The sequence below is a fragment of the Bolinopsis microptera genome, chromosome 7 (assembly GCF_026151205.1).
Source record: "Bolinopsis microptera isolate Bmic1 chromosome 7, MBARI_Bmic_1.0, whole genome shotgun sequence".
NCBI classification, from domain to species: Eukaryota; Metazoa; Ctenophora; class Tentaculata; order Lobata; family Bolinopsidae; genus Bolinopsis; species Bolinopsis microptera.
This window is the reverse complement of record NC_087078.1, coordinates 2,593,116-2,618,146: the sequence shown is the minus strand read 5'-3', so window position 1 is coordinate 2,618,146 and position 25,031 is coordinate 2,593,116. Positions and strand designations below refer to the sequence as shown.

Here is a 25,031-nt window from a genome sequence, read left to right as displayed (position 1 = left end):
AGGGGAAAAGAAAAAAGAGATCAACATCTTAGAATAAGCGTATCCGAGACACTATGTCAGATATTTGTTTTAAACATGAAGACAGGAATTTGGACACACCCAAGGATGTGATGAACGTTTATTATGCCTTTGTTAATTAGCTCTTTGTCAACTTGCTCTTTGTTAACTAGCTCTTTGTTAACTAGCTCTTTGTTAACTTGCTCTTTGTTAATTAAATCTTTGTTAACTTGATCTTTGTTAACTTGCTCTTTGTGAACAAATTGTTTTCGAGTTTGCACTTTTTAAAGGGAGGAACAATTATATACGCAATTATTATGTTTTGCTGGTTTACTATCGCATTTTCTTGTAAGTTTAAAATTATAGACCGAGCTAGGTGGGTAACAAGATCTGGATCTGGATTCAGATTCAGATTCTGGATCTATTACCTTGGTAACCTTAGTTACCTTGGTTACCTGGTTACCTTGGTAACCTTAGTTACCTTTGTTACCTTGGTAACCTTGGTTACCTTGGTTACCTTGGTTACCTTGGTTACCTGGTTACCTGGTTACCTGGTTACCTGGTTACCACTGTTCACAGGACGTGTTGAGATCTCAATTGAAATGAACATTTTGTTAACTGTAGCTGTTGTTTTCTGTTATTCATGTTACTTGCTGATTCTTTTTCAATAATTATGAGTTTCAATTCTATCATTATTTTATTATAATACATTGTACGGCTACAATTTCAACACTATCAACTATTATCAACACCCACATTCCAGTATAGTACTGTGTGTACACTTTCTCACTAATTATCATCTCAACGTGTTGAGTCAGACACTTTGGTCACATGCTTATCATTCCATAATACATGTATATCGTATTATGTGGAATAAATTTTACTGTTAAAATAAACGTTTACCCCTTATCTTGCCGTACTGCTGAGTAAAGTTATACATATTATACTAATTCCAACCGTAACCATTGAAAGTAAAAAGTGCATCTCAAAACAGCTTTATCACGTACACGATCTATGATAATTACTAACAAGCCTGATACTTATACCTTCTAAAACTGAGCAGTGCCCATAATTACATCTCTAACTAGACAAGTGCAGCTGATACACACAACACGTGATACACACGTGATACACACGTGATACACAGTTACACGTGAACATGTGCTAATAACCGGTTAATGACCAGTTAATGGCTGTCTAATAACCGTTACTGTTCCAGGTGAAGAGTGAGTTAGAAGGGAGTCCCCTGTTGCTGTGTAGGTCGGAGGATCTGAACAGAGTGCTAGGTTCTTGGTACTGGCTTCAAGACAATCCTGCTGGACAAATCCTCGCTAACATTGGGGTTAGTTTCTTCTTTATAGACAGTACTACTATTTTGCATTGTTTCTAGACAGTGATAATATTTTATTGGTTCTCCAGTATATTGCTGTTTAAAGTTACTTATTTTCTGCTGGCACTTAGCTACTTAGCCCGGTGAGGGCTCCCATCTGAATAATAAGGTGATCTTTTATTTGCTACTAAGCTAGTCCAGCATTTATTAAGCTGTAACGTGCGTGATACCCGAGATTATGCAGAAATATTTTAACAAAGCCGTATTCAGTTACTGGGAAATGCTGTATAAAATTCTTGCACCCGCTAGATAATTATGGGTTATCTTACATTTTATATTATAAGCCAAATGGAATACTGGAGCTGAGGGGGAGTGACGTAACTCTTATCTCAGAATGAAAATGAACATTTATTTATATATTCACCTGTAGTCGAGTTCATTAGAACTTTAGAAGCGTAATCTAGATCACGAACCAAACTGTTCTATTTTTAGAAAATAACATACCTAACCAGGTGTTGATGGTGGAAGATTTCCTGGTACACACACTTACCAGACTTCATCAACTCAGCGGGGTGAGATTATTTACATTACTCGTTATATAATAAGTGGGAATAAGTCTTATATCAGTTCTCAGAAACATAACATTAATATAAAATCGTTGAGGATGTTATTCAATTTAAAATTTAATTATAGCCCTGCAAATGGCAGCAGGTAGAGTTATATTACATACACCCGTATGCGATTTGAGAGCCAGTCTGATTTAGAGACAATGGTTATTAGCCCCCTCATAGACATAAGGGTATCACTCTTAACTCAGCTCACAGCAGAACCATAGTTATGTGAAAATGAATTAACATGTATTATATTTAAAATAGGTTACGTCACCGCTCTCTACAATTTAAACCACAAGATTAAATCATCGTAAATGTCACATGCAATGTTACCTTGGTAAGCATCGAGCTTCCAAAAATAGATAAATTTAAATGTTTGTTGAACAGTCGCGATGACCGCTTCTTCCTAAATATACCTGAAAAGATGTCAAAGTATCAAATTTCATCATCATACAGTAAGAATGTATGTAATGATTAGTGAGGCATCATGTAGCCGGTGGGCCCGACATGATACGACATATCTTGACACGTCGGGGTTTGTCGGGATTTGTCAGGGTTTGTCGGGGTTTGTCGGGGTTTGTCAGGGTTTGACGGGGTTTGACGGGGTTTCCGGTTTGTCGAGCCTGGAGGCTTTTTTTTTTTTTTTTTTTTTTGAGTCTCAGAACAAAAAGCCGAGACGGAGTCATCAAGCTTTACGTGGAAAAACACTATACAAGAAGGCCTCATGTAGCCGGCGGGCCCGAGGCAAAACCCCTCGACAAACCCCGACAAACCCCGTTTGTCGGGATATGTCGGGGTTTGTCGGGGTTTGTCGGGGTTTGTCGAGCCTGGAGACTACATGATGCCTTTAGTGTTACATTTCATCAACCACGCTTATAGAATGTATCTTCAACAGTGTTTTTACAGGTTCTACACGGAGGTGTTCCCACATTCTCCCAGTTCACTACACTACTCACGCGCTCCGCTAATGATCTCAACGCACACTTCAGGTATTATGTTGCTAATTATGCTGTTAATTATTATGTTGCTACTTATACTGTTAATTACTATTATGTTTCTTCGCATAAATACATTTATAAAACCCCAGTGGAACACGAGAAGGAGTTTAATTGAGTGTATCTAGCGGTTTATATGTAATATATATTTACATGATTGAACATCCTAATGATATTACAAGCTCACACAACATTTCACTACAGGTGCGAGTATCACAACACTGTAGAGATAGCGTGGGATAAGACAGGGTGTGCCCGGAAGAATGCGATGAAGTACCTGGGTACTGTATCAGACTGTCTGTCTCCAAGCATTGCTGACTGTAGAAGCAAAACCCGCACAGTTCCCTCGATAATCTCGCCTCTAGGCCCAGTTACGAGTGGTCGTTCAGAGGTTCAAGCGCAGAGCATACATTTCTCTAATCATTCCGGTCATCATTCCGGTCACATTTCACGACCAAATTCCAGAGACGGGAGCATTCTATCCAGTAGTTCCGGATCCTCCTCCCACTCTGCTTACATCCAACTCCCCGGAGAATCCTCTCAATCCTCAGCTCGTCCTAAATCCAGAGGGCGGGGCCGGAGCTCCCCTCCTAGCAGTGTTTCTCAGTCCAGTGCTGGGAGCAGTTCAGGAGCTGCTAGAAGCAGTTCAGGAGCAACTAGGAGCAGTTCAGGAGCAACTAGGAGCAGTTCAGGAGCAACTAGGAGCAGTTCAGGAGCAACTAGGAGCAGTTCAGGAGCAACTAGGAGCAGTTCAGGAGCAACTAGGAGCAGTTCAGGAGCAACTAGGAGCAGTTCAGGAGCAACTAGGAGCAGTTCAGGAGCAACTAGGAGCAGTTCAACAAAGAGCAAAGATAACCCTCTTGGGTTACTAACACCTGACTTCTTCAAGGTGTCCAAAAACCACTCCAATACCAGTGAAGACAGTGCATCTAACCGATCTTGGTCCCCTCCCTCTGCGAGACTGAGAGTCAGATCACCACACTCCATCCCTCCTCCTGTAGAGGAGATAACAACACCACCTGGTGTACAACAGGACACTTTCATACCTCCCACTGTTCCAAGACGACCTGGGAGCAGCTTCTCGGCAAGAAAATCCTGTTTCGATTCCAAGAAGACGGAACAACCTTTGCGACCTTCTTCAGGAGTCACCAATTTAGCCTTGGGCTTGCTGCCTGGCCCGGTCACAACCGGGCTTTCTCACCAAATCATTGGTTCGACTCCTGAAGATAGGGAGACTTCCTGTGTCACCACAAGTCGTCCTAGGAAACCAGTTTCCTTCAACAGCAGAGGGAAAGACGCTCATCTCAAACAAAATGGAACTTACAACGGAGTTATCTCTGTTCAACAGACGGAGAGGAAACAGGAAGAGGATACAGAAAGATACAATTCTCAAAGGAATGCCAGACATGGCAGCCGCTCAGGTACCAGTACCGTACCATCAGGTACCAGTACCGTACCAACAGGTACCAGTACCGTACCATCAGGTACCGTCCTAGTTCCAACCTCTGTTACCTCTAGCTCCATTACAACATTACTCTCTAATTATGGGAGTTATGGTAGAGCTCCAACAGTGTCGACTTCAGTTCCAACAGCGCAGACTTCAGTTCCAACAGCGCTGACTTCAGCTCCAACAGCGCCGACTTCAGCTCCAACAGCGCTGACTTCAGCTCCAACAGCGCCGACTTCAGCTCCAACAGCGCCGACTTCAGCTCCAACAGCGCCGACTTCAGCTCCAACAGCGCTGACTTCAGCTCCAACAGCAGCTGTCACTGCTTCAAATCTAGATGCTATAAACGCAGCGTTCTCATTAGCTTCTGCAGCTCAATCTGCTACAAACCGCACTCATAATGTTTCTGCCGCTGCCGTTCTTGCAGCCCAACCTGCACCCCCTCACCCTGCCTTTCTTCAAGCGTTCTCTGCTGCTGAGCCTACATCACAGATAACTCCTCCGCAAGCGTTCTCTGCTGCTGAGCCTACATCCCAGATAAATCCTCCACCTGGATTTGGTCCTGTGCCAATGTACCGTACAATTCCTTCCGGGTTTGAGGTCGCACCCATCCTCAGCCGAAATACTCGACTTCGAGCTAAACTGAACGAGAGTGTTTCGTCAGAGGATGCTGAGAATTGTTGTGATCCTGAAAAGAGGGTTAAGCCTGTCAAGAAACGTGGACGTAATTACCCTAATTACTAATTACTAATTACTAATTAGTAAACTCAGGACATAACAGAGACAAATAGAAACAAGTGTTATCACAACTATACTAGTCACGTTTGGGAGTGAAAAAACCTTCGGGAGTAAAAAGCAATATAGAGAAGATGAGTCTCTGCGTGTGAATCTCCTAAAAATGTACATTAATGTGTCTTGTCAAAGATTTACCGATCAAATAATGACTCTTAAACAATTATTATTATCTGTTTGGTGTGATTAATGTGAACCGTTAAAACTTGCGATGATCTTATTCATGACGTAAAGATACCCTAGTTTATTATTTACAGTGATTAATTATGTTATCTGCAGTACCTCGTGGCTAGATAAAGTGTGTTGTACAGTGATGATTTCATCGCTCTGGATGTAACATATGTATAATTTAAAAACATTTTTCTGAACATTATAAAAACCTTAGCTAGTCGAATATTTGAGAATAGCACAGTACTTCATGACGTGTTATAATGACAGTTTTTACATGCCCACGTGACACGTGTAGGGACTACGGGTGGAAGATGAATAATTGATATTCCAACAGCATCTTGTTCCCTGCATTGTGCTGATTCCGGGAAGCATTTTGTTTACGCTCTCATCATTCTGTAGGATGAGATATCGTTCATTTAAAATTGGGTAATTATAGGCCTGTCAAGGATTTCAGCCTAATTAAGAGCTGATCAATTGCAGCGTCATGTGTGTAATCAGTGTCATGTGTGTAATCAGTGTCATCAATTGCACGTCATGTGTGTAATCAGTGTAGCTTACGTTGCAAATATCGAGCTCTCTTATCTTTTGTAAATTTGCGATAAGTTCAGTTTGCTGCTACAGCGTAGTTTACCTTTGCGTGTGTACTTGTACATTACTATACAAGTACACTATGGCGGATGACCCAAGTTTGACCCGATCCCAGGAGTTAATCAAGGAGTTCAATTATGATGAACAGGAAGATGTGGAAGGCTGTGTTGCAAGGTGGTCCAGTCAGTTAGGAAAAGACCTGCACATGGACTACAGTGACATTGATTACGAAAGTCGTGAAAAGATCAAGACTAAGGATAAACAGACTCTGTCAGGCTGGCTTGTGAATGCAGTAGACCTTGTTCGTCGGCAGAATAGTCAGTTGTATCTCTTGAAGGAGATCATCGAGTGCTTCAAGACGGAAGCACTAGCAGACAAAGAGAAGGTGATCAGACTGCAGGGCCAACTGCTTGTGCAGAAGGATGAACAACTTCAGTTGCTTAAGACGTCTGTTGAGGAGACAGTCCAAACAACGGTGGAGTCAGGGATTCAGAACTATAGTGCAGCTGTTCAACAGAACAGTGCAAGTGGTACGGTCTGCAACAGTAAAATCCTGAAGAAGGTGATGAAGAGTGTGGCTGCAGAGGAGGACAGGAGCAAGAACCTGATCGTGTTTGGGCTGAAAGAAGAGGAGGAAGAACAGCTTCCAGCGCTAGTTACCACAGTTTTGGAGGAGATCGGGGAGAAACCTCACTTCGAAGCGACTAGAGTCGGTTGGAAGAGGCCAGGTAGTACGGCTATCCGACCAGTCAAGATCACCGTCCCAAGCTCAACAGCGGTTCATCAGATTCTGATGAAAACAGGGAGACTGAGGGAGACGCACAAAGATGTATGGATATGTCCAGACAGATCCAGCGAAGAACGAGCAACAAGGAAGCATCTGGTCACTGACCTGAAGAAGAAGAGGGCGGAACAGACTCATCTCGACCACTACATCCGGTACGGGAAGGTATGTAGCCGTGATAAGAAGTCATCATGAGTTACACTCTCGGACAATGATCAGTATATGAAGGAGTGATGATTATTTTAAGAATTTTCAGACGTTATCTGTATTTAAGAGACAACTATATATTTTGAATATTTTATTATTTGATTGTTTCACACTTTTCATATTTCATAATTTTATTACTAGGTGGAGGTGATGTTATTGAGACTTTGGGCGGCCATAAAACTCCTGTTTTGAAAGTTGTCCTCTGTACTTGTTTCACTGACCCACGCTTTATAGCATTTATACATTTCGGCCCATTTTATATGTTTGTTCGACTTGCTGTACATTTGTATATTTGCTATTTTGTAAAAGTTTCAAATAAAATCAGCTAGTTGTGCCATATAAGGGATAACTGAGGTCACGTGACATTCAGTCCTATCACGTGACCGCTAATCCTATCACGTGACCTTGATTCGTAAAGCCTCGGGCACGTGATCACATTCGTAACATGTCGTATGCCGACTAGGAGATTTTGTGACGTCACCAGAGCTGAAGCTACTTGATCAGGCCTTATATGGAATAATATCGTGTATCGGGTGTAATTGGACCCAATTAGAGCAGCTGAGCGCTCAATTATAGCAGCATCTGGTACCACCTTCTGAAACCCAGCAGACAGCTGGCCCAGAGAATCGAAATTAGAAGGATTTTTTATTGATGGAAATCAAAGCGGAAACCTTGTAACCCTATGTTTTCGATGACGCCGAACAAGATTAAACAGGTTATAATTGTCATACTCTCGTGTAAATTGCTCTAAAACGTGATTGAAATTGTAATGATGCTATCAATTGTAGACGGACGTGACACCCCCCCCCCCCCCCCCCCCCCCTTTAATAAATCATTTCATTAGCTTTTTGAACTTCCTCTGTTTTCCTGGATTTTGTTGCCTCTCCTCAGAGACAACAATGTGGTGTCCTGCTTTCATGTCTTTGTTAGCACACTTCAGCTTTGATTCTGTCATCAGTGCCACCGCTCTTTTGACTGCTTGCTGGTGGCAGGGATATTTCGTCACCAAAGGTGATTCTATGAACATGTCGAATTGATCAGGATCAGAGGGATGCACCCTTACTGGTACTGTAATGACTTAATATCAAACTTGAAACCTCGGCCAGCATTAAATCGACATGAGTCGCATGGTTTTCCTTCCTCATATAGCGGTGTTACATTGATTTTAGTTACGTTGCAATTTTACTCGACTCTTATCAGTTCACTTCTTATCAGCGCGATCGCAGTAAGTTTTACTGTGTGCAACAGTTACATAACTGTAACTGTATAATACACATAACATTAACTCTGTAATGCACTTCAAACTGCAGTATAAAGAGTACGCACTTCGCACAAATGACAAGAAGGTAATCTAGTAATACGATTTTTGGTATTAATATCTTTAATATTAATAACACGGCTTGTTCGATTCAAGCCCGTTCAATGTGGTCAATACCTGATGTGCGGATCACAGGCTTCGTTATTTACAATAGCTGAGATTAGGCAGATATAGCGGTTCCAGTCGTTACCTGGGGACCCCAGGCTGTAATATCCAGATAAATTGAAGCTGCGGCGGAATGACAATCTGGGATGAGTGCGGCCCAGGAATGCCAGCCGTTACGCCGCTCAGCTTAATGTAAAAACTGTATTACAATTGATAGCATCATTACAATTTCAATCACGTTTTAGAGCAATTTACACGAGAGTATGACAATTATAACCTGTTTAATCTTGTTCGGCGTCATCGAAAACATAGGGTTACAAGGTTTCCGCTTCGATTTCCATCAATAAAAAATCCTTCTAATTTCGATTCTCTGGGCCAGCTGTCTGCTGGGTTTCAGAAGGTGGTACCAGATGCTGCTATAATTGAGCGCTCAGCTGCTCTAATTGGGTCCAATTACACCCGATACACGATATTATTCCATATAAGGCCTGATCAAGTAGCTTCAGCTCTGGTGACGTCACAAAATCTCCTAGTCGGCATACGACACGTTACGAATGTGATCACGTGCCCGAGGCTTTACGAATCAAGGTCACGTGATAGGATTAGCGGTCACGTGATAGGACTGAATGTCACGTGACCTCAGTTATCCCTTATATGGCACAACTAGCTGCAATTGATCAGCTCTTAATTAGGCTGAAATCCTTGACAGGCCTATAATTACCCAATTTTAAATGAACGATATCTCATCCTACAGAATGATGAGAGCGTAAACAAAATGCTTCCCGGAATCAGCACAATGCAGGGAACAAGATGCTGTTGGAATATCAATTATTCATCTTCCACCCGTAGTCCCTAGACACGTGTAATCACGTGATCCCACACGTGTGTGGTCACGTGTGGCGTGTGCGATCACGTGTGACGTATACAGTAAACCGTAAGACCTGTCTTATGACAAGAAATGTGATTTATTACTTTATTTACAGCTTGTTGAATTTTGATGAGGGATATTAAATAACATGAAAACTTGTGCAAAATTATTGTAATTATACCTATATTATGTAGATAAGATAGATAAAGAGTGGAAGTGTTGTCACACGTTGTAGACCTGCCGCGCACGACGTCTTACAATTCAAGTGTGGATTTAAAACTATTCTTTATTGACTTATATTTTCGGTGTGAGATTATCAACATTGTCACGTGACACGTGTCACGTGACAACTATTAACGAATATGATTGGTCTCTACTAGAAGCTGATTAGTTTTGCTTTTATCAACAACTTACCCATCACCTCCCCACAAATAGTCTGTTAACCACCAGCTCGAATACTTACTTTGAGATGATTCACCTGCAGTGCTGTAACAGGAAGTGTGGCTCAAGTATTACGTAATCACTATCTGGCTAACTCCCTCCCCCTCTGTGTTCAGATTTACACATAGCTACACATAGTTCAAGTATATTACGTAATCACTATCCGGCCAAATCCCTCCCCCTCTGTGTTCAGGTTTACACATAGCTATTGTGTCAAAATAACACAAGATTAATCATTTAGAAACCCCCTCCCTCCCTCCTCCTCAGTGATTACGTACTATGTGAACAACCCCTAAAAATATGGAGAAAATTTACCTGAAATTAACTATTTTTGCTGGATTGGTTTTGGTACCGTAGTATGTAATTAGTGTAAGTATTAAGTATGTTGAGGCAGTAGAGTTTTAGAGTAAATGCCAGTGAAATTGTTGGTGTGTGGTTACTGGTTAGGTTTTATTCTTACTTAGTCTTCCTTTAGATGTGGATTCTGTTAACATTTTGTATCTGCTGCTCTCTTAATCGTAATTTTTCTCAACATTGTGTCATTATTTCTCTACACTAGATACGAAATAATATCGTATTGTTATTTTAATTGTTTGATTGAAGCCAAAAGTTTGATTGTCCTTGATAAAATTACCGAAAAGCAATGAAAAACGCTATCCCAAAGTCAAGAAATATAAAAATCTTCATCTATTGTTAATTGTAATAAATTCAACAATCAACAAATTCATGATAACAAACTATTACAAAAAATAACAAATAAAGATATGAGCGGAAGCTAAATATTCCCATTGTTTGTATTAAATAAACTAAAGAAATGTATCTTTAAATAAACTAAAGAAATGCACTGGCTTTATAGGGAGGGAGATGGAGATATCATTACCAGGGGAACAAGTTATGCCTCTCCCCAAGATGGGCAACAGGAACAAGAAGAACAACCAGAAGAACAAACCTAACGGCTTCATTTGTTTTGCTAATGCTCAGAAACCTAAACTTGCTCCGCAGTATGATATCAGAGGTTTGTTTGTCAGTTTTAGCCACCGTTTTTGTGCCTTCTGAGGCCAAGCCTTATAATATAAGACGAAATCTAACTTTAACCTACACTGGCGGACTATCTAGATGGTGAATGTGAACCTTCCCCTAATTGTCTTGCCACCTACTTATGGAGCCATTCTAGTGTCTACATAATAATATATATATAAGTTTTGTGTAAACAAATTATGTAAACAATGATTCATCCATTGGAGCCGATGCTACTCAACTGATATTTCTTTCTGGTGTATACTGGATATTATATTATTTGGATATTACATGAATCTACTTGGTGTAGTAAATAAAGCCGTGCAGTGTTTATCAAGAATTTCTGGGTCACTTATTATATTACCTCCTTATCACCTCCATGTTAAATAATTCAAGATAAAACAGCTCAAACAATATACGGTTCTTTGATCAGAGGCAGCGTATTCTTAAGAAACTGGTGCACAGTGTATAATGCATATATTGAGGAATTTAAGTAGACTAATACAGAGTACTGGTCCTTATCACCGTATTACACACCCTGCAATACATAATGTATTCACACAGAGGCATAAAACCACATATCATTCATTATCATTGTGTCCTATTCTACCTAAGTGCATTAAACTCACTCCATATAAACGAATGCATGTTTACGATATTACTCATAATTTTGCGAGAACTATTTTCTTAGGACACGTAGGTCAGTGAGATAGCTGCGCTTGTCCGCATTTTCTCACACCAAACATAATATATAATACATTTCCACATTCCACATATTATATAATGACTTTCTAGTCTAATGAAACGGTTTCATAGATAGAAATAATAGTTTTTAGCTTGTGTGTTGTTCCTATGACCAGTCATGCAACTTGTTGTCTGTATTTCACTGTTGTTTTCTGACAGCCTTCCTGCCAGCCAAACTGGTGCTATCGAACTTGTCATAGTTTGATCTGTAACGCGCGAAAGCCATTTTGAAATACTCTATTTAAAACAGTATAATATAGTCGATCGCGCAGCGCGCGAGCGTCTTGTGAGCTGAGACAGTTAACGCGCGATCAGTCGATCTAAACATGCCTGAACAAGCTCAAAAATAATGGATCGGAACTGCTAGGTTCAGGAAAGATGTTACCTTAAGCAGTGAGCTCGAATGAGTGTTTTGCTTATTCTTACTCAAATCTTGATAGATAGCTTATATAAGAGATTTTCATATCGTCGAGTTCCTGTATCCCTTAAAACTTACAACAATCTTCAGAACTTTTAAAATCCTCCTCTCAGGTCCCCAGATGCTTGTGCAGTTGTGTGACCCACTTTGGAGGAAGCTGACCCCGGACGAGAAGAGGATGTGGAACCAGAAAGCTAAAGAAGAACATGCCAGACAGCTGGGAAGGAATGTGAACGGCGGGGACCCGTCTCTCAGGATGGACTGTAACAGGAAGTATATCTCTGAAAGGAATCAAGCTGAGAAAGCGGAGTCATCTCGTCGAGAACGGGAGAGGCAGGTTGGAGTCGCATCAAATTATTTGAATCCAAATTTTAAATCTTTTTATTTAACTCCGACTTTCTCATGAATTTCTGGTACCCACAGCGCATTCACTGTATTTCATCTTTTTTAGTATATTTAATATAAAATATTTAATATAAATTATTAATTGGATATGAATTTTGATTTAGATTATTAATTTGATATAGCCTGTGCTCCCTGCAGTTGGTCCGTGATGAGCTAGAACGTTGTGAGGAAGTAATTGACAAAGAGTTTTATGTGATAGACGCTCTGTCAATAGTGGACTATCTAGATGGTGAATGTGTACCTTGTGAGATAGCAGTCATCAAGTGTTCAATTAGGGGCGGAATTTTGGGATTATATCATTTCTTCCCTGATCCTGGTCCTCTTAGGTTCGTTTGACATTCAATAAAATGTTATACAATTTTCTGTTACAATTATTGGTAACAATTGTTAAAAGTCACGTGGTCTCGTAGCTCAATGTTTGAGTTTTCTTCAATATAACTACTTACTTATGTTTTAAGCGCTTATTTTTATTTCAGACCTGGTCACTTTGCAGAGGCTCTAGAACGATGCGAACTAGAGCACGAAATCAAGCCAAAGGATTTCCCACTGGCTAGCAGTGACTATGAGGGAGATGTCAGCAAGTTGGTAACATTAATGAGAGCTAACAACCCCAAAAGACCGCTGGTATTTGCTCGATCGAGTGAAGCCAAGAAAGTTGAAAGTTGTTTGGCATGGCTGGGGTCCAGGGTAGAGCAAGAATTCAAAGTCAGGGTATTTGAACTCGAGAGTTTCATCGAAGAACTAGTAAAATTTACTAAGAATACTCCACCGACCTTTGCTCAAATCAGACGACTCCTCTTCGAAACGAAGTTCGATTTTGTTCAAGGAAACAGGTGTGACTTTCATTGCCAAACGAACAAGATAGCCTGCGCTATTGGGAACGTCAGAAAATACTTCTACTTTCTCTCAGAAATAATGTACGATTACTACCAGTATGATATCGCAGAGGGTCACCACTACCCCAGAGGATTTGATAATAGCTGTGCAGCCTCCCGCGCTGCTTCTACGTACAGTGTCATGTCTTCAGTTGCAGGAGACAGAGATCAAGACTTTGAGGATACCACCTCAGTAGCTTCAAGCTTCTCAGTGGGATCCTATCAGCATAAGAGAAATGTTGATCCACCCCGGAGACCAACGTACGATACAGGGTATTCTGCCAAGCAAAAAATGGGAGCAGAAACCCCCGAACTTTTGAGTCAAGTTAGCAACTTCAGCATCGGTTCCAACACCAACTCCTTCGGCTCCGCTAACAGTTTCGTTACAGCCAACACTCACTTTTCCTCCAACCACTCTGAGAACTCCTTCTCCTCGGCTAACTCACCCGGCAACTCTGGAGCCTCTGCCAGCCACTCTCACTCAAACCCCAGACGTCCCAATATCCCTTCCAAAGAAGATTTTACTTACGATAAGCCGTATAATGAGCCCATCCCCAAGTACAACAACTATTCCACCCCTGTTAACTCGTTCACCTCTTCTCCCAGTACGGTGAGGTCTATGTCTCCTCAATCAGTTTCTAGCCCTCCCCAATATCAACAACGTTCATCCCCCTACAATCAATCATCTCCCTACAATCCACCATCTCCCTACAATCCACCATCTCCCTACAATCCACCATCTCCCTATAATCCACCATCTTCGTTTAATCAGTCAAATAACCCACCTAGCACCTCGCCCCAGACTTCACCATTCAGGCAACCAGGTGGTATGGCTGGAAGTGCAGCACCCTCTGTGGGAAGGAGCAGGGCCAGGGGCTACAAACCTGAGACTGAGGATAGGCCAGTAGTTAGTATGGGACGGGGTCGGGGTCGGGGGACCGGATCCTTGCCTAGTAGTACTACTGGTATACCTCGTAGACCTAAGACTGCGTATGAGTACGGTGTAAAGAGTAAAAATAGTAAATAATAAACTTTAAATAAATTATGTTTTCGAAAGTTGTGCTGTTTGAACCTTGTAACCGAGCGTAAAAGTAAATGGATTAAATTTAGCAATTGTTTGTTAATAACCTTTAACACTGGATAAATCTGCTGTTTTGCTATTATCTCTTCAGATATATGACTTATATTATGGATTGTTTGAATTGTTTTGTTCTTATAAGTTATGATGTTATCAGAAGATGTGTTTAACTTATTAGTGCGAAAGTTCAGAATGAGACACGTAAACCTAGTTGCGGTAGATGTTTAAATACTAATGCTATTTCATAAAAAGCAAAATATCCTGAACCAGCGTCTAGATTATAAACTCTTTGCCCGTCCCCTCTTTGCCCGTGTTCTTTTGCAGGATGTAAAAGGTGAAGTAAGAACGCTACTTGGCTATGGTCGTTGTTATCCCAGCTGGGGCACAAATTCCCCCTCAAAAACCTCCCAATCCCTCATGTAGGAACTTGGAGAATTCCAGCTATTCCACCGACACTTTGAGGTAACTTGTCAGTTTACAAGGACTGCGATGAAGTAAATTTAGAAGAGTTTTTAACAATTAAGGAATAACGATGGACCGATATCTTACATTTGAAACAAATTTAATTTTCTATACTGCTTTGCGTCCGAGGCTAAGAGATATCTTCAGTTTGACTGTGATCTAAATACAAACTGTCTCCAGAGAGATGGTGGGTAGTTTCGTCAGTACACTAGACGAGGCCAGCGCCTGCAGCACCCTCCTCTATACCCTGAACATAGAGTCAGTCCTGCCTCCCCACCTCAACCAGGAACCAACTCCTCGGGAGATTGGGGTCGTCAAGTTCTCCCTAGATCTGGGAGTCTTGGATCAGAAGTATCATTCCTTTATTGATCCGGGCTCTCTACCTAGAGGTGAGCGGGCAAGTTAAGTTTGGTTTGTTGAACAGTTGAACACAAACTATAATCCAGTTATTTTAAGATTGTAATAAGAATTGCAAGTGCATTTTAACAATCAACATACCAAAGAATCTTCAGCCATTATATCTTTGAGAATGAGCGGGTATTGATTAAATTCTAAATTTTACCCAAAAATATGCGTCAGGTTTTATGCACGAGGCCCAGTTTCACTCAGAAACGCACAAAATTCCAGTTCTGGATTTCCAGGAGAAGACTACAGATTGTAAAAGTGTGTACAATGATATCATCAACTTTATAGATTCTACCAACGTGAGTAAAGCTTAACAACACTCTCCGACTGAAAAACTGATAAGGTAACAAGTAACGAATCTAACCAATGTTAACTGCACTGAGCCTCCTATGGCTGGCAGAGTAGCGCGCTGCTAGCTGCCAGCTGATCTGCCAGCTGATCTGCCAGCCAAACGGATATAAGTACCATGCAAACAGTGTATATCTTATTACCTAAAGCTTTAAATAAAACTGTTTAATAATATTTCCCCTCTTGTGTTACAGGTGGTGTATACCCATTCAAACCTAGTGACTTACACTCAGGAGGGTTTAGACTGGATAGCAGGAAGCGCGGGTAAATATAACATTTTACATTATTATCATTTTACAAGTTTAGTAATGTATCTAGATTACAGCTGTTCACCCCATTGTTATTTTTCCGTTTATTTTCCATTTCCAGAGATTAATGAATCAATCCCCACAGAAACAAAGCCCCGACGTAAGCTGATAGTGTTGCCTCTGGAGAGTCTGTCCAGTGAACTGATACTGCTAGCAACTGGGGAGATAAGTAGTTCTCTCAGATTGAGGGACGAACTGAGACCGCAGATTCTGGAACATGTCACACATATTGGATGTGATTATCACGCAATAAGAGATCTTCCCATGTGAGTGAAGAGCTACTTTATATTTCAAAACTCCGCCTTTTATAGTGTTTTAAACACTATAAAGGCTAATAGCAGTAAAGATTTTCTAGGATGCAGTGTTTGAACTGGTCACACTGACATGTTTAATTAGAATTGGGAGGATTTTTTCCGGAACTAAATTGGATTTCGAGTAAATCGCTGCAATTTCAGTTGTGCGTTGAGTACTAGCCATAGACAAGCTGTAGCAACACATGGACTTCTTCAGAAATACTTCTGGAATCATCTGTAAGTAAATCTTTCCAGTACCATTATTTGCAACCACGTTTTGACTTCACTAATTAATCAAATTATGGATTGTTAGTTACTATTGTGCAGTTCAAAGTAATGTAAGAAAGAAGTTGTATTGAAGAATTTAACCCGGCATGACCTTTCAGAACGAAACTAGCCCTGAGCCCAGATCCTACGCCCAGAATTCTTTTAAAGAAGTCAATGCTACATTCCTTCGAAAAATGCAGCCTCGCTGAGTCAGATTCTTCACATAGTAATCACGGGACTCCTCATAAGAATAGCCAACCAGCGGAGAGAAAACTATCACCTGATAAACAATCCAGTAGAACTTCTGGTGACTCTGACGATGACGACAGCGTGAATTCTGTGTTCACCCTCCCCGAAATCTTCCAGAGCAACGAAACACAGATATCTAGCAGGACTAACTCAGAAAACAAGCACTTCAGTAACTCTCAACCACTACGGAGACCTCAGTGTTCAAGGAGTGACCATACTGAAAGACAAACTAACCCGGATCAGTGCAGTAGGGAGCAAACAGTTCAACAAACACGGACAAACAGCTCGCCTTCGCCTCAAACTCAAACTAATAAGCAGACCCAGGAATCAGACAATATACTGATCAGGAGAGTGGGTCTAGGACGGGGTTTTCTTAAAACAGCATACAGGACACCTCCAAGAAAACCTAATTCATAAACTGTCGCATTTAAATTTGTTGTCTGGTGTAATGAACATAACAAAATAGACTTTCTCGTCAGTGATTTTCAGAATATTCCTAAAGTTATGTGCAGAATGCTGAGAGCATTGTTTATCATATGACCGAACTGAGACAAGTGCAGCGCCTCGCCCCACTAAAGGAGGCTGCTCTCTACCGTCTCTTAATAAGCATCTTGGGTGTGTGCCAGCATTGCCAGCTTCAGTGCATGACTGTTTATGTCATGACTGGAATTCGATGTGAACATTCTATCTTGTTCTATAATAAATGTTGAGTAACATAAGACAGAATCGTGGCATAGTCCCAAGAACGCTGTATTGATTCGTTGACAGCATACGAATTCCTGTATTATTATTAACTGATATCATAACTCAGAACGAGAAAATCACGAACAGCGCTTTGGCCTGGCCACTATTTAAATAAATGTGTTGATTTGTCCCATCTGGCGGTTTCTTCCCTTGTTTTTACCACTCTAAACTTACCACAGATCAATCTTATCTCACTAATTGTGCATGATTTGTATGAACTTGGAACGAAATTTATATTATTAAATAATAGTTCTAAACAAGGGGTAGTTAAAAACAACGCCCTGCAAGTCTGAAAACGCCCTAGTCTGACATTTATTCATTCGTTTAGGGAAAGATTAGACAAATTTATACTGTTAATTAAATTGTTTTAAATCGAGTTATTTTTGATATTTCTGGGTTTAATTTTTAAGGGAAAGTTTTAACATTTATTTTGTCACTATTCAGCTTCAAGTTTAACCCGACCCCCTCCACGGACAAGTTTTGAGACACATATTTGGCCAGTTTCCAGAAGTCTTACTTCAATTTCTACAGACAATAATTACAGTATTCCCTGTTAGAGAGCCAAATTTGTGCATTGCACTGTTGTTTCCGGCACGAGCAGATATTTGACCCCTTTTACCAAACAGTCCAGAATATCCCAGAACCTTTGCAGCAGATTTTATGATCCCATGTTTTAACCACAATTGTGTAAATTGAATTTCCGAATTATCAATGGTGACAGTGAATATTAGTGTGGTGATTTGTATGCGTTAATTCCCGCACATATGACGTTTTCGCTTCAAGCTGTAGTAATTATACCGGATCACATGGGTCGTATCTGTCATCGACTATTATGTAGTCCGGCGAACTCGTGATGCCTCCTCAATATCAGCAATCAGCATCCCAGAGGTCGCGCCTTAAATCCGCTCCTTCTTGTTAGTGTTTGTTAATGAGCTTACTGTTTGGTTGTTGGTCTGTCTTTCTTTTAGGATCAATTAATAATGGGATGAGTACTGTGTTATAGTATAAGGTCCAGTATTTGCAACATTTCCACTGCAATGGTAATCTATTACAGAACTTAGTTAACTGTCAGTAGTGGTTTGACCCGTGCTCTTATTTTCGTCCGCCTTGTGTTTGCCACATTAACAGTTTATCAAAATAAACCATGACATAAACATATCCGCCATGTAGTATCTTGTATTATTAGAGCAGCATAGTTTGGAAGCTTGCCAGGCCTTTTCCTGTCGTACTTGTGTGCAACTTGTTCATCAATATTCATGAATTTTTAAGCAATTTGAAACCATCCATAAATTACGTCGTCAAACAAGGGGTGGGGTTTTCGGTTTTATGACTTTTGGTAACAAAAATAAGCCAAATCCACCGACGTAATTTATCGATGGCCCCTAATAGTAATTAGCCTGAAAGTTAAGCCATACCTCATCTATGTGCAGCGTTCCCAAAAACTGGAATCATATTGATAAAATTTAGATAAAATTGAAGTCTGTTCATCTCTAACACTGTACTTAGTAGAAAAAGAAACAGTTAAAAAAGAGGAGAGCACCCGCCCACCACCACCCCTCTTAACAGCGCGGGTCGCTACTAAACTTACAGTACATGGTTACAATACGGACTCTCTCGGACGAGCTACTTGTTAAAGTATTTGGCTACCTCTCCCCTGTGGTACGTAATGTGGTTTGTGTGTGGTTTGTTATGCATATTACTTGGTGGTTTCGGGTGGTTAATATGGGGTTTGTGGTGTTGTTTGTATTCTACTCACCCTACCTCAACAATTAAGATGAGCACTATAAACGCTAGTGATGTGCTGTTTTTAATTTTTGTGGTGTGTTATCTGATGTTATTAATGTGTGAAGTCTTTTCTACAAAACCGACTAAACATTCCGCCACAAACCCCCTCATTTAAAAACAAGCTCCCAGTTAATCGAATAACAATTGGTTCCAGGAGTTGGTGGGTCAAACCCCTCTAGTCTGCAGGAAATGGAGGAACCTCTCCTACGACTCTAAAGTATGGGACACCTTGGATCTTCACCATCATCACGAGGTAAAAACATAGCTAAATAAAGAACCCTTCTTACTAATACTACACAATGTTTTCAAAAAGCGTATACCATTCGCTGGAATTATGCATTCCATAATAATTTACTTTATACGACCATTATATTATTTTGACTATAACGATTTGACTATAACAATTTGTAATCCTTGAGGTATCTGAGAACCAGCTCAGGAGAATAGTGTGGCTTCACTGCTCCACAAGGAAACTAATTCTCAGATACAGGAGGGACTTGAGTGAGAGAAGCATGATTTGGTGCGTGTTTCATCTCAAGAACCTGAGAGCGCTGGATCTGAGCCATTGTCCACAGGCAAGTTTTAAACTCTTCAGTGGACACTGGACATGTTTTATGCTTTGCTAATATGGGAAAATTATAATTAATAGGAAATATATAATGCTTTATAGTATGCAGTATCCAAGGGAAAAGTTGAATGTTTAGAGTATATAGTGAGAGCATACCGGTTACCGTAACGAGTTTCATTTCCAGGTTAATTCCAGAATTGTTAGTACCATTGTCCAATTCTGTAAGAAACTGAGACATCTCAATGTGAACGGGTGTACTGGATTCGATAACGAGTGTGTTCTCATTCTAACAGGTGTTTAATATGGATTATCCAACTATATATATTACCTTCGGCCTTTGGGCTTTAAGTTTAACAAGTTTATCTTTTGGTTTAAATGACGTTTTTATTTCACAAAATACCTTTGCAAAAGTTAATTCCCTTTCATCATCCAGGATGCAGGAAATTGAGACATCTGAATTTCTCGGAGTGTGAGACTGTTACAGATTTCGGAGTAAACGCTATGACATCCTTTCTACCAAAACTTAATTCAGTTCTATGTGATGGAGTGTTGTCTTTACATGACGAAGTTATTGAGATGTGAGTTATTATTATTGGTTATCATTATTGGTAAGCGTGCATTGGCCAAGTATAATCGGCTGTATGTTTAGGCTATAATTTATAAGCTTTTTAATTGATAATAGGCCATACAGTATCTTAGTAACAAGTCGTCTGATTCTCATAAAAATAGTTTCTGGGCAGGGAATTAGAAATACCTATTTTTTTGTCATGCTTCCAAAACCCAAACTCGAACCAGTCTTAACTCTTACTAAGGTCTAACTGCTAGTAAGACTGTTACTAGCAGTATGGCCTAATCTGGAACTTCTCCAAAATTCAAATAGATATGACTTAACTACATAAACCGCTAAGATTACTGTTTAGAATGAGACGACCACCATCTGGAACTTCTCCAAATAATAAAATAAAGATGACTTAACTAAATCACTCAGTTTTTAATGAAATATCCGTCCTCTAAAATTGGAAAGACAGGTTGCTGAAGGAGGTTATTTAGTAACTTTGAGACACGCGGAAACCTTAACAGTTAATAACTGTCGTGTCTTGTTTCTCTGTAGATAGTATAGTTGGCATATTTGGGATATTTGGGATAATATCGGACTGAAGTTGACATATTTTCAGGATAGTTACTAAAAAGTGCAACACGATTACAGATCTTCAGCTCGATGGGGGCAATTTGACTGACGAGGGTGTCGAGATGTTATCTGAGGTGAATATGTGACGTCATCATTACTTTGTAATGTGACGTCATGATTATTGATTACTTTGTAATGCTCATTGTCATCAATGAGCATTTATTGAAATACTCTCCCATGTGCACATCGATATCCTCCCATTTCCCAATTGAACCCCCCAATTCCAGCTACGGTATCTACGAAGACTGCGTATTCAGTACTGTGACAATCTAACTGACGACGCTATCCTTGACTTCCACAGTCTCCTATACTTAGAAGAGTTGTCTCTGACTCGAGCTCATTCCTTCTCCACTACCGGGTTTGTTGGAGCCTTCTCCAGACCTCATCATTTCATGAGAATAGTGGAAATCACCGAGTGCAGTGAGTATTCTTATCCAAATGATCTGTATGACCTTTATTAAAGCTTCTCAGTAGAGCTCTTCGAGAGCTGATCGTCACTTTTCAGATCATACTTCGGCGAAGTTTTACGGTGATACGGTTTAGAGACTGATAGTAATAGTCGGTTAAACAATATTATATTTTTAAATGCGTAAATAGTTATCTATAGAATAACAGAATATTGATTAAAATACGTTCATTAATTACCAAATATTCATCCTTTGGAGTAAGCCATTAAAATTAAGAAAACTTTAAAGAGTATCTTATCGTCCATCTCAAAACCAGAGGTGCAAAATTGCACGTCCTTCAGTTAAAAGAGCAGTATCTTAAGCGGATTCCTTGCATATCTGCCGAGGGTCGTTACAGGAAGAGTAACGTCTATAATACTTCTGTAACTTCCTCCACGCCCTCCCGCATTTAGATTTCCAGGCTTGCTTCGTTGTCTTTCCTGCCTCACATGGTAGGAAATCTGGGTATTTTCCCTCCTTGAAACATTTGCCAGGATTGAATAAAAGCTTGTGGTACCGCTTACAATTCGGCTCGGGTCCGGGAGCGAGAGGGGGTAGTCCAAGCCAGCACAGCAGGCAGAATCAACAGGAGAACCAAGAAAACTTTCATCTTAGTAGCTACGATAAACGGTTTGGAAATGTAATCGATCATGACCGTAATCGATTCAAATTTGATCGACATATACTTCAGCAAAGCGATTATTAGTGTTTTTTCGAGTAACTATATCTGAGGGGCGTAATGGATCGAAAAATATTAATATATTCAATATTTATCCACAAAACGGAAAAATATCTGTACTTGATCCTAAATGATTATATTTTAACGATGGTTATTTTTAATTACGATTTTTAATATAAACGCGGTAAATCAATATTGAAATATATATCGATTTTTTTCAAACCGTTAATCGTAGTTGCCAAAAGTTGTATTCCTATTATTTCTAATATAACAGAACATCAAACCATATCTGAGCATCATGGTTACCACGCAAAGCTTAAGTAAGTGACCATTAAATGAACTTGGGTAAATAGATTTCGTTGATGAGCACCTTACTCGAGTAGTCGAGTAGTTGATGTATTGAGACACCTTTTCGTGAGGGAGCTTTAGAAGTGCTCTCTGATGGTCACTTTGGTCACGTGAGGTCTAGCAATTATCTGTTCCAGACCTGACCCCGTTGTGTCTGCTAAGTTATATTATATTACTGTTAATTTACATTTATTTAAGTGGAAGCCTCTTGAAAACATGTCAGTCGCCCTTAGTGATACTGATAGTCTCTCAAAATAACTAGTGTGCAGTTAGCAATGGTACTGGTAAGTTAGTTAAAAGTTAGCATTAAAATATAGATAAGTATTAAGTACTTATGACTTGCAGTCTGATTGAATTTTAATACTACTGTGTACTGGAGCTTCGAGGTATTTATAAAGGGGTTATTGATCGTTGAAACCTCAATTAATCGATGTACTAAGTACTTTGAATACGCTAATTCCGAATAACCCCACATGACATGGACAGACATGGGGTTAAAATACTCCCCTGGCGAGTTATCGGCGAAAAACTGTTTCGATCACGTGGTGACGTGGCATGACCATATGAGAACCCTAACCCTTACGAGAAATTGATTAATCTTATATTATAACTTATTTGTCATACGTTGTATGACCCGCCGCGCACGAGTGCGCGGCTCCCCCTGTATCGTAGAAACTCTACAGGGGTGAAGCGACAGTAGGGGTCACCACGTGATACAATAACTTATAAGGTTAATTAATTTCTCGTAAGGGTTAGTGTTTTAGCAAATTATGCTTCATTTAGCGATTGGGTTATACTTATATTAGGGCGGTCGGACAGACAGACAAAGAGAAACTTGCGAACTATAATATAGATTATTCTGATTTTATCATTACTACCCTATCAGGCGGGCTGGACGATGTGAGTCTGACAGCTATTGGTAGGAGTTGTCCCAACCTAACTGATCTGAACATTTCCTGGTGCAGGAATGTTACGGACGATGGTATGATCTGCTTCTTGGAGAGAGTCTCTCAACTTCAGGTTACAATATACAGGGTGGCTCAGAAGTAACTGCCCACACGCAACCCTTTAATAACTCACGTAATTCTTCTTAGAATTGCACAGAAATTTCAGAGATTATAGATATGGGTCAAACTTAAATTTCCTGAATTTCAGTTAAAATCCCTCTCAACTCCAGGTTACTAAATATCCTGTTCATACAATGAACAGCGTTTTTGTGTCATTTCAAGCACGTTTTGAAAGTACCGCACGGATGACTTTTAGCATACTGATGAAATCTTAACAGGTACTAAAACTACAGAGCGTCCCAAAGTTGTGTGACTTGGTGGCCCTAATCCCCCTCTACACCCCCTCCCTAGCCCATCTGAACGTAATATCCTGCTCTCGTATCCGAGAGGAGGACCTGCTCGCTGTGGCTGCTCAACTACCTGACTTACAGATCGCTTATAACAGAGACCTGGGCTGCTCTCCCAAGACCACCAAGATGTTAAAGTACTTTGATCTTATGTCCCCGAGACAGTTTGCTATGACTAACAGATTGCACAGGATGTCAGGGTCAACTTGAACCATCTCCCGCTCTGTAATAATTGTGTGTTCTTCAAAGAACACAGCTTGACTACCTGAAAGACTACCTGGAGCTACAGAGCTACAGTAAATGTGATGCAGCATGGTATTGGACTTAAGATATCGATGTTTTTTAAAATCAGGGAATGACATAAAGATTGCTTTTTTGGACAATTTACTCATTCCTTCAGACTTGTTAATGTTTATACTTCAATTGACGTTAAACTCTTTTAAATACTTTTTATCATATTTTTATTATTTATTTAATTACTTGAACTTATTTCTTAATTTTACTTGATATACAATAACATTGTGTGCGTTACTTAGCAAAACTTACTTGAATGTTAGAATTCCGAACTTAAAGTTAAAAGTGTTGCTTCAAATCTTTTATCAAATCTTTTCTTTAAATTTGATTTAATTCCATAAACATATAAATTGTACCTGTGGTTCAGAAAATTATAGTAGTTATTTAAAAAGTTAATTATGTTGTTTTTTCAAACAAAGAATTTTATTTCGACATAATCGTTACATTTGCAGTAGAGACCCGAAGGCCGAGCCAAAGTTCGACCGGGATCAAACTTCCAGCACCTCGATTGTGTTATGTGCCATCTATAGTTGAGTGACTAATTGGTTTGTGGAGAAAAATTCGGTCAAAACTGTGAAATTTCGGTCGGGGAAATTTCGTCTTCAAAACTGAAAATGGGAGAACATGATTTTTCCATTTTTTCGGCAATTTTGACTTCCAGTACCTCAATTTGGTGTCATACCATCCTCAGTTAACTGACTAATTGGTCACTGGGCAAAAAGTCCATAAAATCTGGCAAATTACTGCTCAGAAATTTTCATATCTGAAAATGGGACAGAATTTGGAAAATATGAATTTTCGTTTTGTTAAACTTTCTGTAGGAAGCTTCCTTTGACGGATGTTACTCGTCTAAATTTCTTCGAAGTAGCGCGCGCGCTGCGTTCTTCTCGAAACGCATGGCAAGTGCTACGAAGTAGCGCGCGCCGGGCCAGACCCTAAGATGAGAAGTATGTATGATACCGGGCGAAAAGTACGTACTTGTACTTTATTTTGAAAAGTACGTATGATACCTCAGTGTACGATTCAAAAAATTTTCAAACTTATTTTCACAGGCGCGATGTAACGTTTTTTAAATCCGACGTTTTATTTATTGGAAACTCC

General features: G+C 40.0%; 5 protein-coding genes across 6 annotated transcripts in view; all 5 read left to right on the top strand.

The window, feature by feature from the left end:
- The window catches only part of LOC134818475 (mucin-5AC-like), a 112,959-nt gene extending 107,328 nt beyond the window's left edge, over positions 1–5,631 (top strand). For both annotated transcript variants that reach the window (XM_063828058.1, XM_063828057.1), the window contains exons 5-8: positions 1,217–1,339; positions 1,840–1,899; positions 2,845–2,927; positions 3,138–5,631. In XM_063828058.1, the coding sequence (XP_063684128.1) occupies positions 1,217–1,339; positions 1,840–1,899; positions 2,845–2,927; positions 3,138–5,124 (2,253 nt within the window). In that variant the 3' untranslated portion in view covers positions 5,125–5,631. The remainder of the gene's footprint in view (positions 1–1,216; positions 1,340–1,839; positions 1,900–2,844; positions 2,928–3,137) is intronic.
- A 263-nt stretch (positions 5,632–5,894) lies between these two features.
- LOC134818478 (uncharacterized) lies at positions 5,895–6,919 on the top strand. The gene has a single exon (XM_063828061.1). The coding sequence runs from the start codon at positions 6,014–6,016 to the stop codon at positions 6,908–6,910; it is 897 nt and encodes a 298-aa protein (XP_063684131.1). The 5' UTR covers positions 5,895–6,013; the 3' UTR covers positions 6,911–6,919.
- A 3,590-nt stretch (positions 6,920–10,509) lies between these two features.
- Positions 10,510–14,348, top strand: LOC134818476 (protein maelstrom homolog). Its single transcript, XM_063828059.1, has 4 exons — positions 10,510–10,669; positions 11,947–12,170; positions 12,377–12,564; positions 12,715–14,348. Exons 1-4 carry the CDS (start codon positions 10,519–10,521, stop codon positions 14,138–14,140), a joined length of 1,989 nt encoding a protein of 662 aa, XP_063684129.1. The 5' UTR covers positions 10,510–10,518; the 3' UTR covers positions 14,141–14,348.
- Positions 14,041–18,047, top strand: LOC134818477 (protein maelstrom homolog). The gene is made up of 7 exons (XM_063828060.1): positions 14,041–14,653; positions 14,834–15,042; positions 15,233–15,357; positions 15,601–15,670; positions 15,800–15,980; positions 16,170–16,244; positions 16,394–18,047. The coding sequence occupies exons 1-7, from the start codon at positions 14,550–14,552 to the stop codon at positions 16,938–16,940; spliced, it is 1,311 nt and encodes a 436-aa protein (XP_063684130.1). The 5' UTR covers positions 14,041–14,549; the 3' UTR covers positions 16,941–18,047.
- A 730-nt stretch (positions 18,048–18,777) lies between these two features.
- LOC134818042 (F-box/LRR-repeat protein fbxl-1-like) lies at positions 18,778–24,351 on the top strand. The gene is made up of 9 exons (XM_063827455.1): positions 18,778–18,926; positions 19,207–19,305; positions 19,472–19,627; positions 19,805–19,913; positions 20,054–20,198; positions 20,796–20,883; positions 21,037–21,229; positions 23,169–23,302; positions 23,568–24,351. The coding sequence occupies exons 1-9, from the start codon at positions 18,861–18,863 to the stop codon at positions 23,844–23,846; spliced, it is 1,269 nt and encodes a 422-aa protein (XP_063683525.1). The 5' UTR covers positions 18,778–18,860; the 3' UTR covers positions 23,847–24,351.
- Positions 24,352–25,031: the final 680 nt, after the last annotated feature.

Coding starts and splice junctions, on each gene's coding strand:
- LOC134818478 (XM_063828061.1), top strand. CDS start 6,014: ATGGCGGATGACCCAAGTTTGACCCGATCCCAGGAGTTAATCAAGGAG.
- LOC134818476 (XM_063828059.1), top strand. CDS start 10,519: ATGGAGATATCATTACCAGGGGAACAAGTTATGCCTCTCCCCAAGATG. Junction 10,670..11,946: donor TCCGCAGTATGATATCAGAG/GTTTGTTTGTCA, acceptor TCCTCCTCTCAG/GTCCCCAGATGCTTGTGCAG. Junction 12,565..12,714: donor CCTGATCCTGGTCCTCTTAG/GTTCGTTTGACA, acceptor TTTTTATTTCAG/ACCTGGTCACTTTGCAGAGG.
- LOC134818477 (XM_063828060.1), top strand. CDS start 14,550: ATGGTCGTTGTTATCCCAGCTGGGGCACAAATTCCCCCTCAAAAACCT. Junction 14,654..14,833: donor TATTCCACCGACACTTTGAG/GTAACTTGTCAG, acceptor AACTGTCTCCAG/AGAGATGGTGGGTAGTTTCG. Junction 15,981..16,169: donor GCAATAAGAGATCTTCCCAT/GTGAGTGAAGAG, acceptor CTGCAATTTCAG/TTGTGCGTTGAGTACTAGCC.
- LOC134818042 (XM_063827455.1), top strand. CDS start 18,861: ATGGTTACAATACGGACTCTCTCGGACGAGCTACTTGTTAAAGTATTT. Junction 19,628..19,804: donor ATCTGAGCCATTGTCCACAG/GCAAGTTTTAAA, acceptor TTTCATTTCCAG/GTTAATTCCAGAATTGTTAG. Junction 23,303..23,567: donor AGAGAGTCTCTCAACTTCAG/GTTACAATATAC, acceptor AAATCTTAACAG/GTACTAAAACTACAGAGCGT.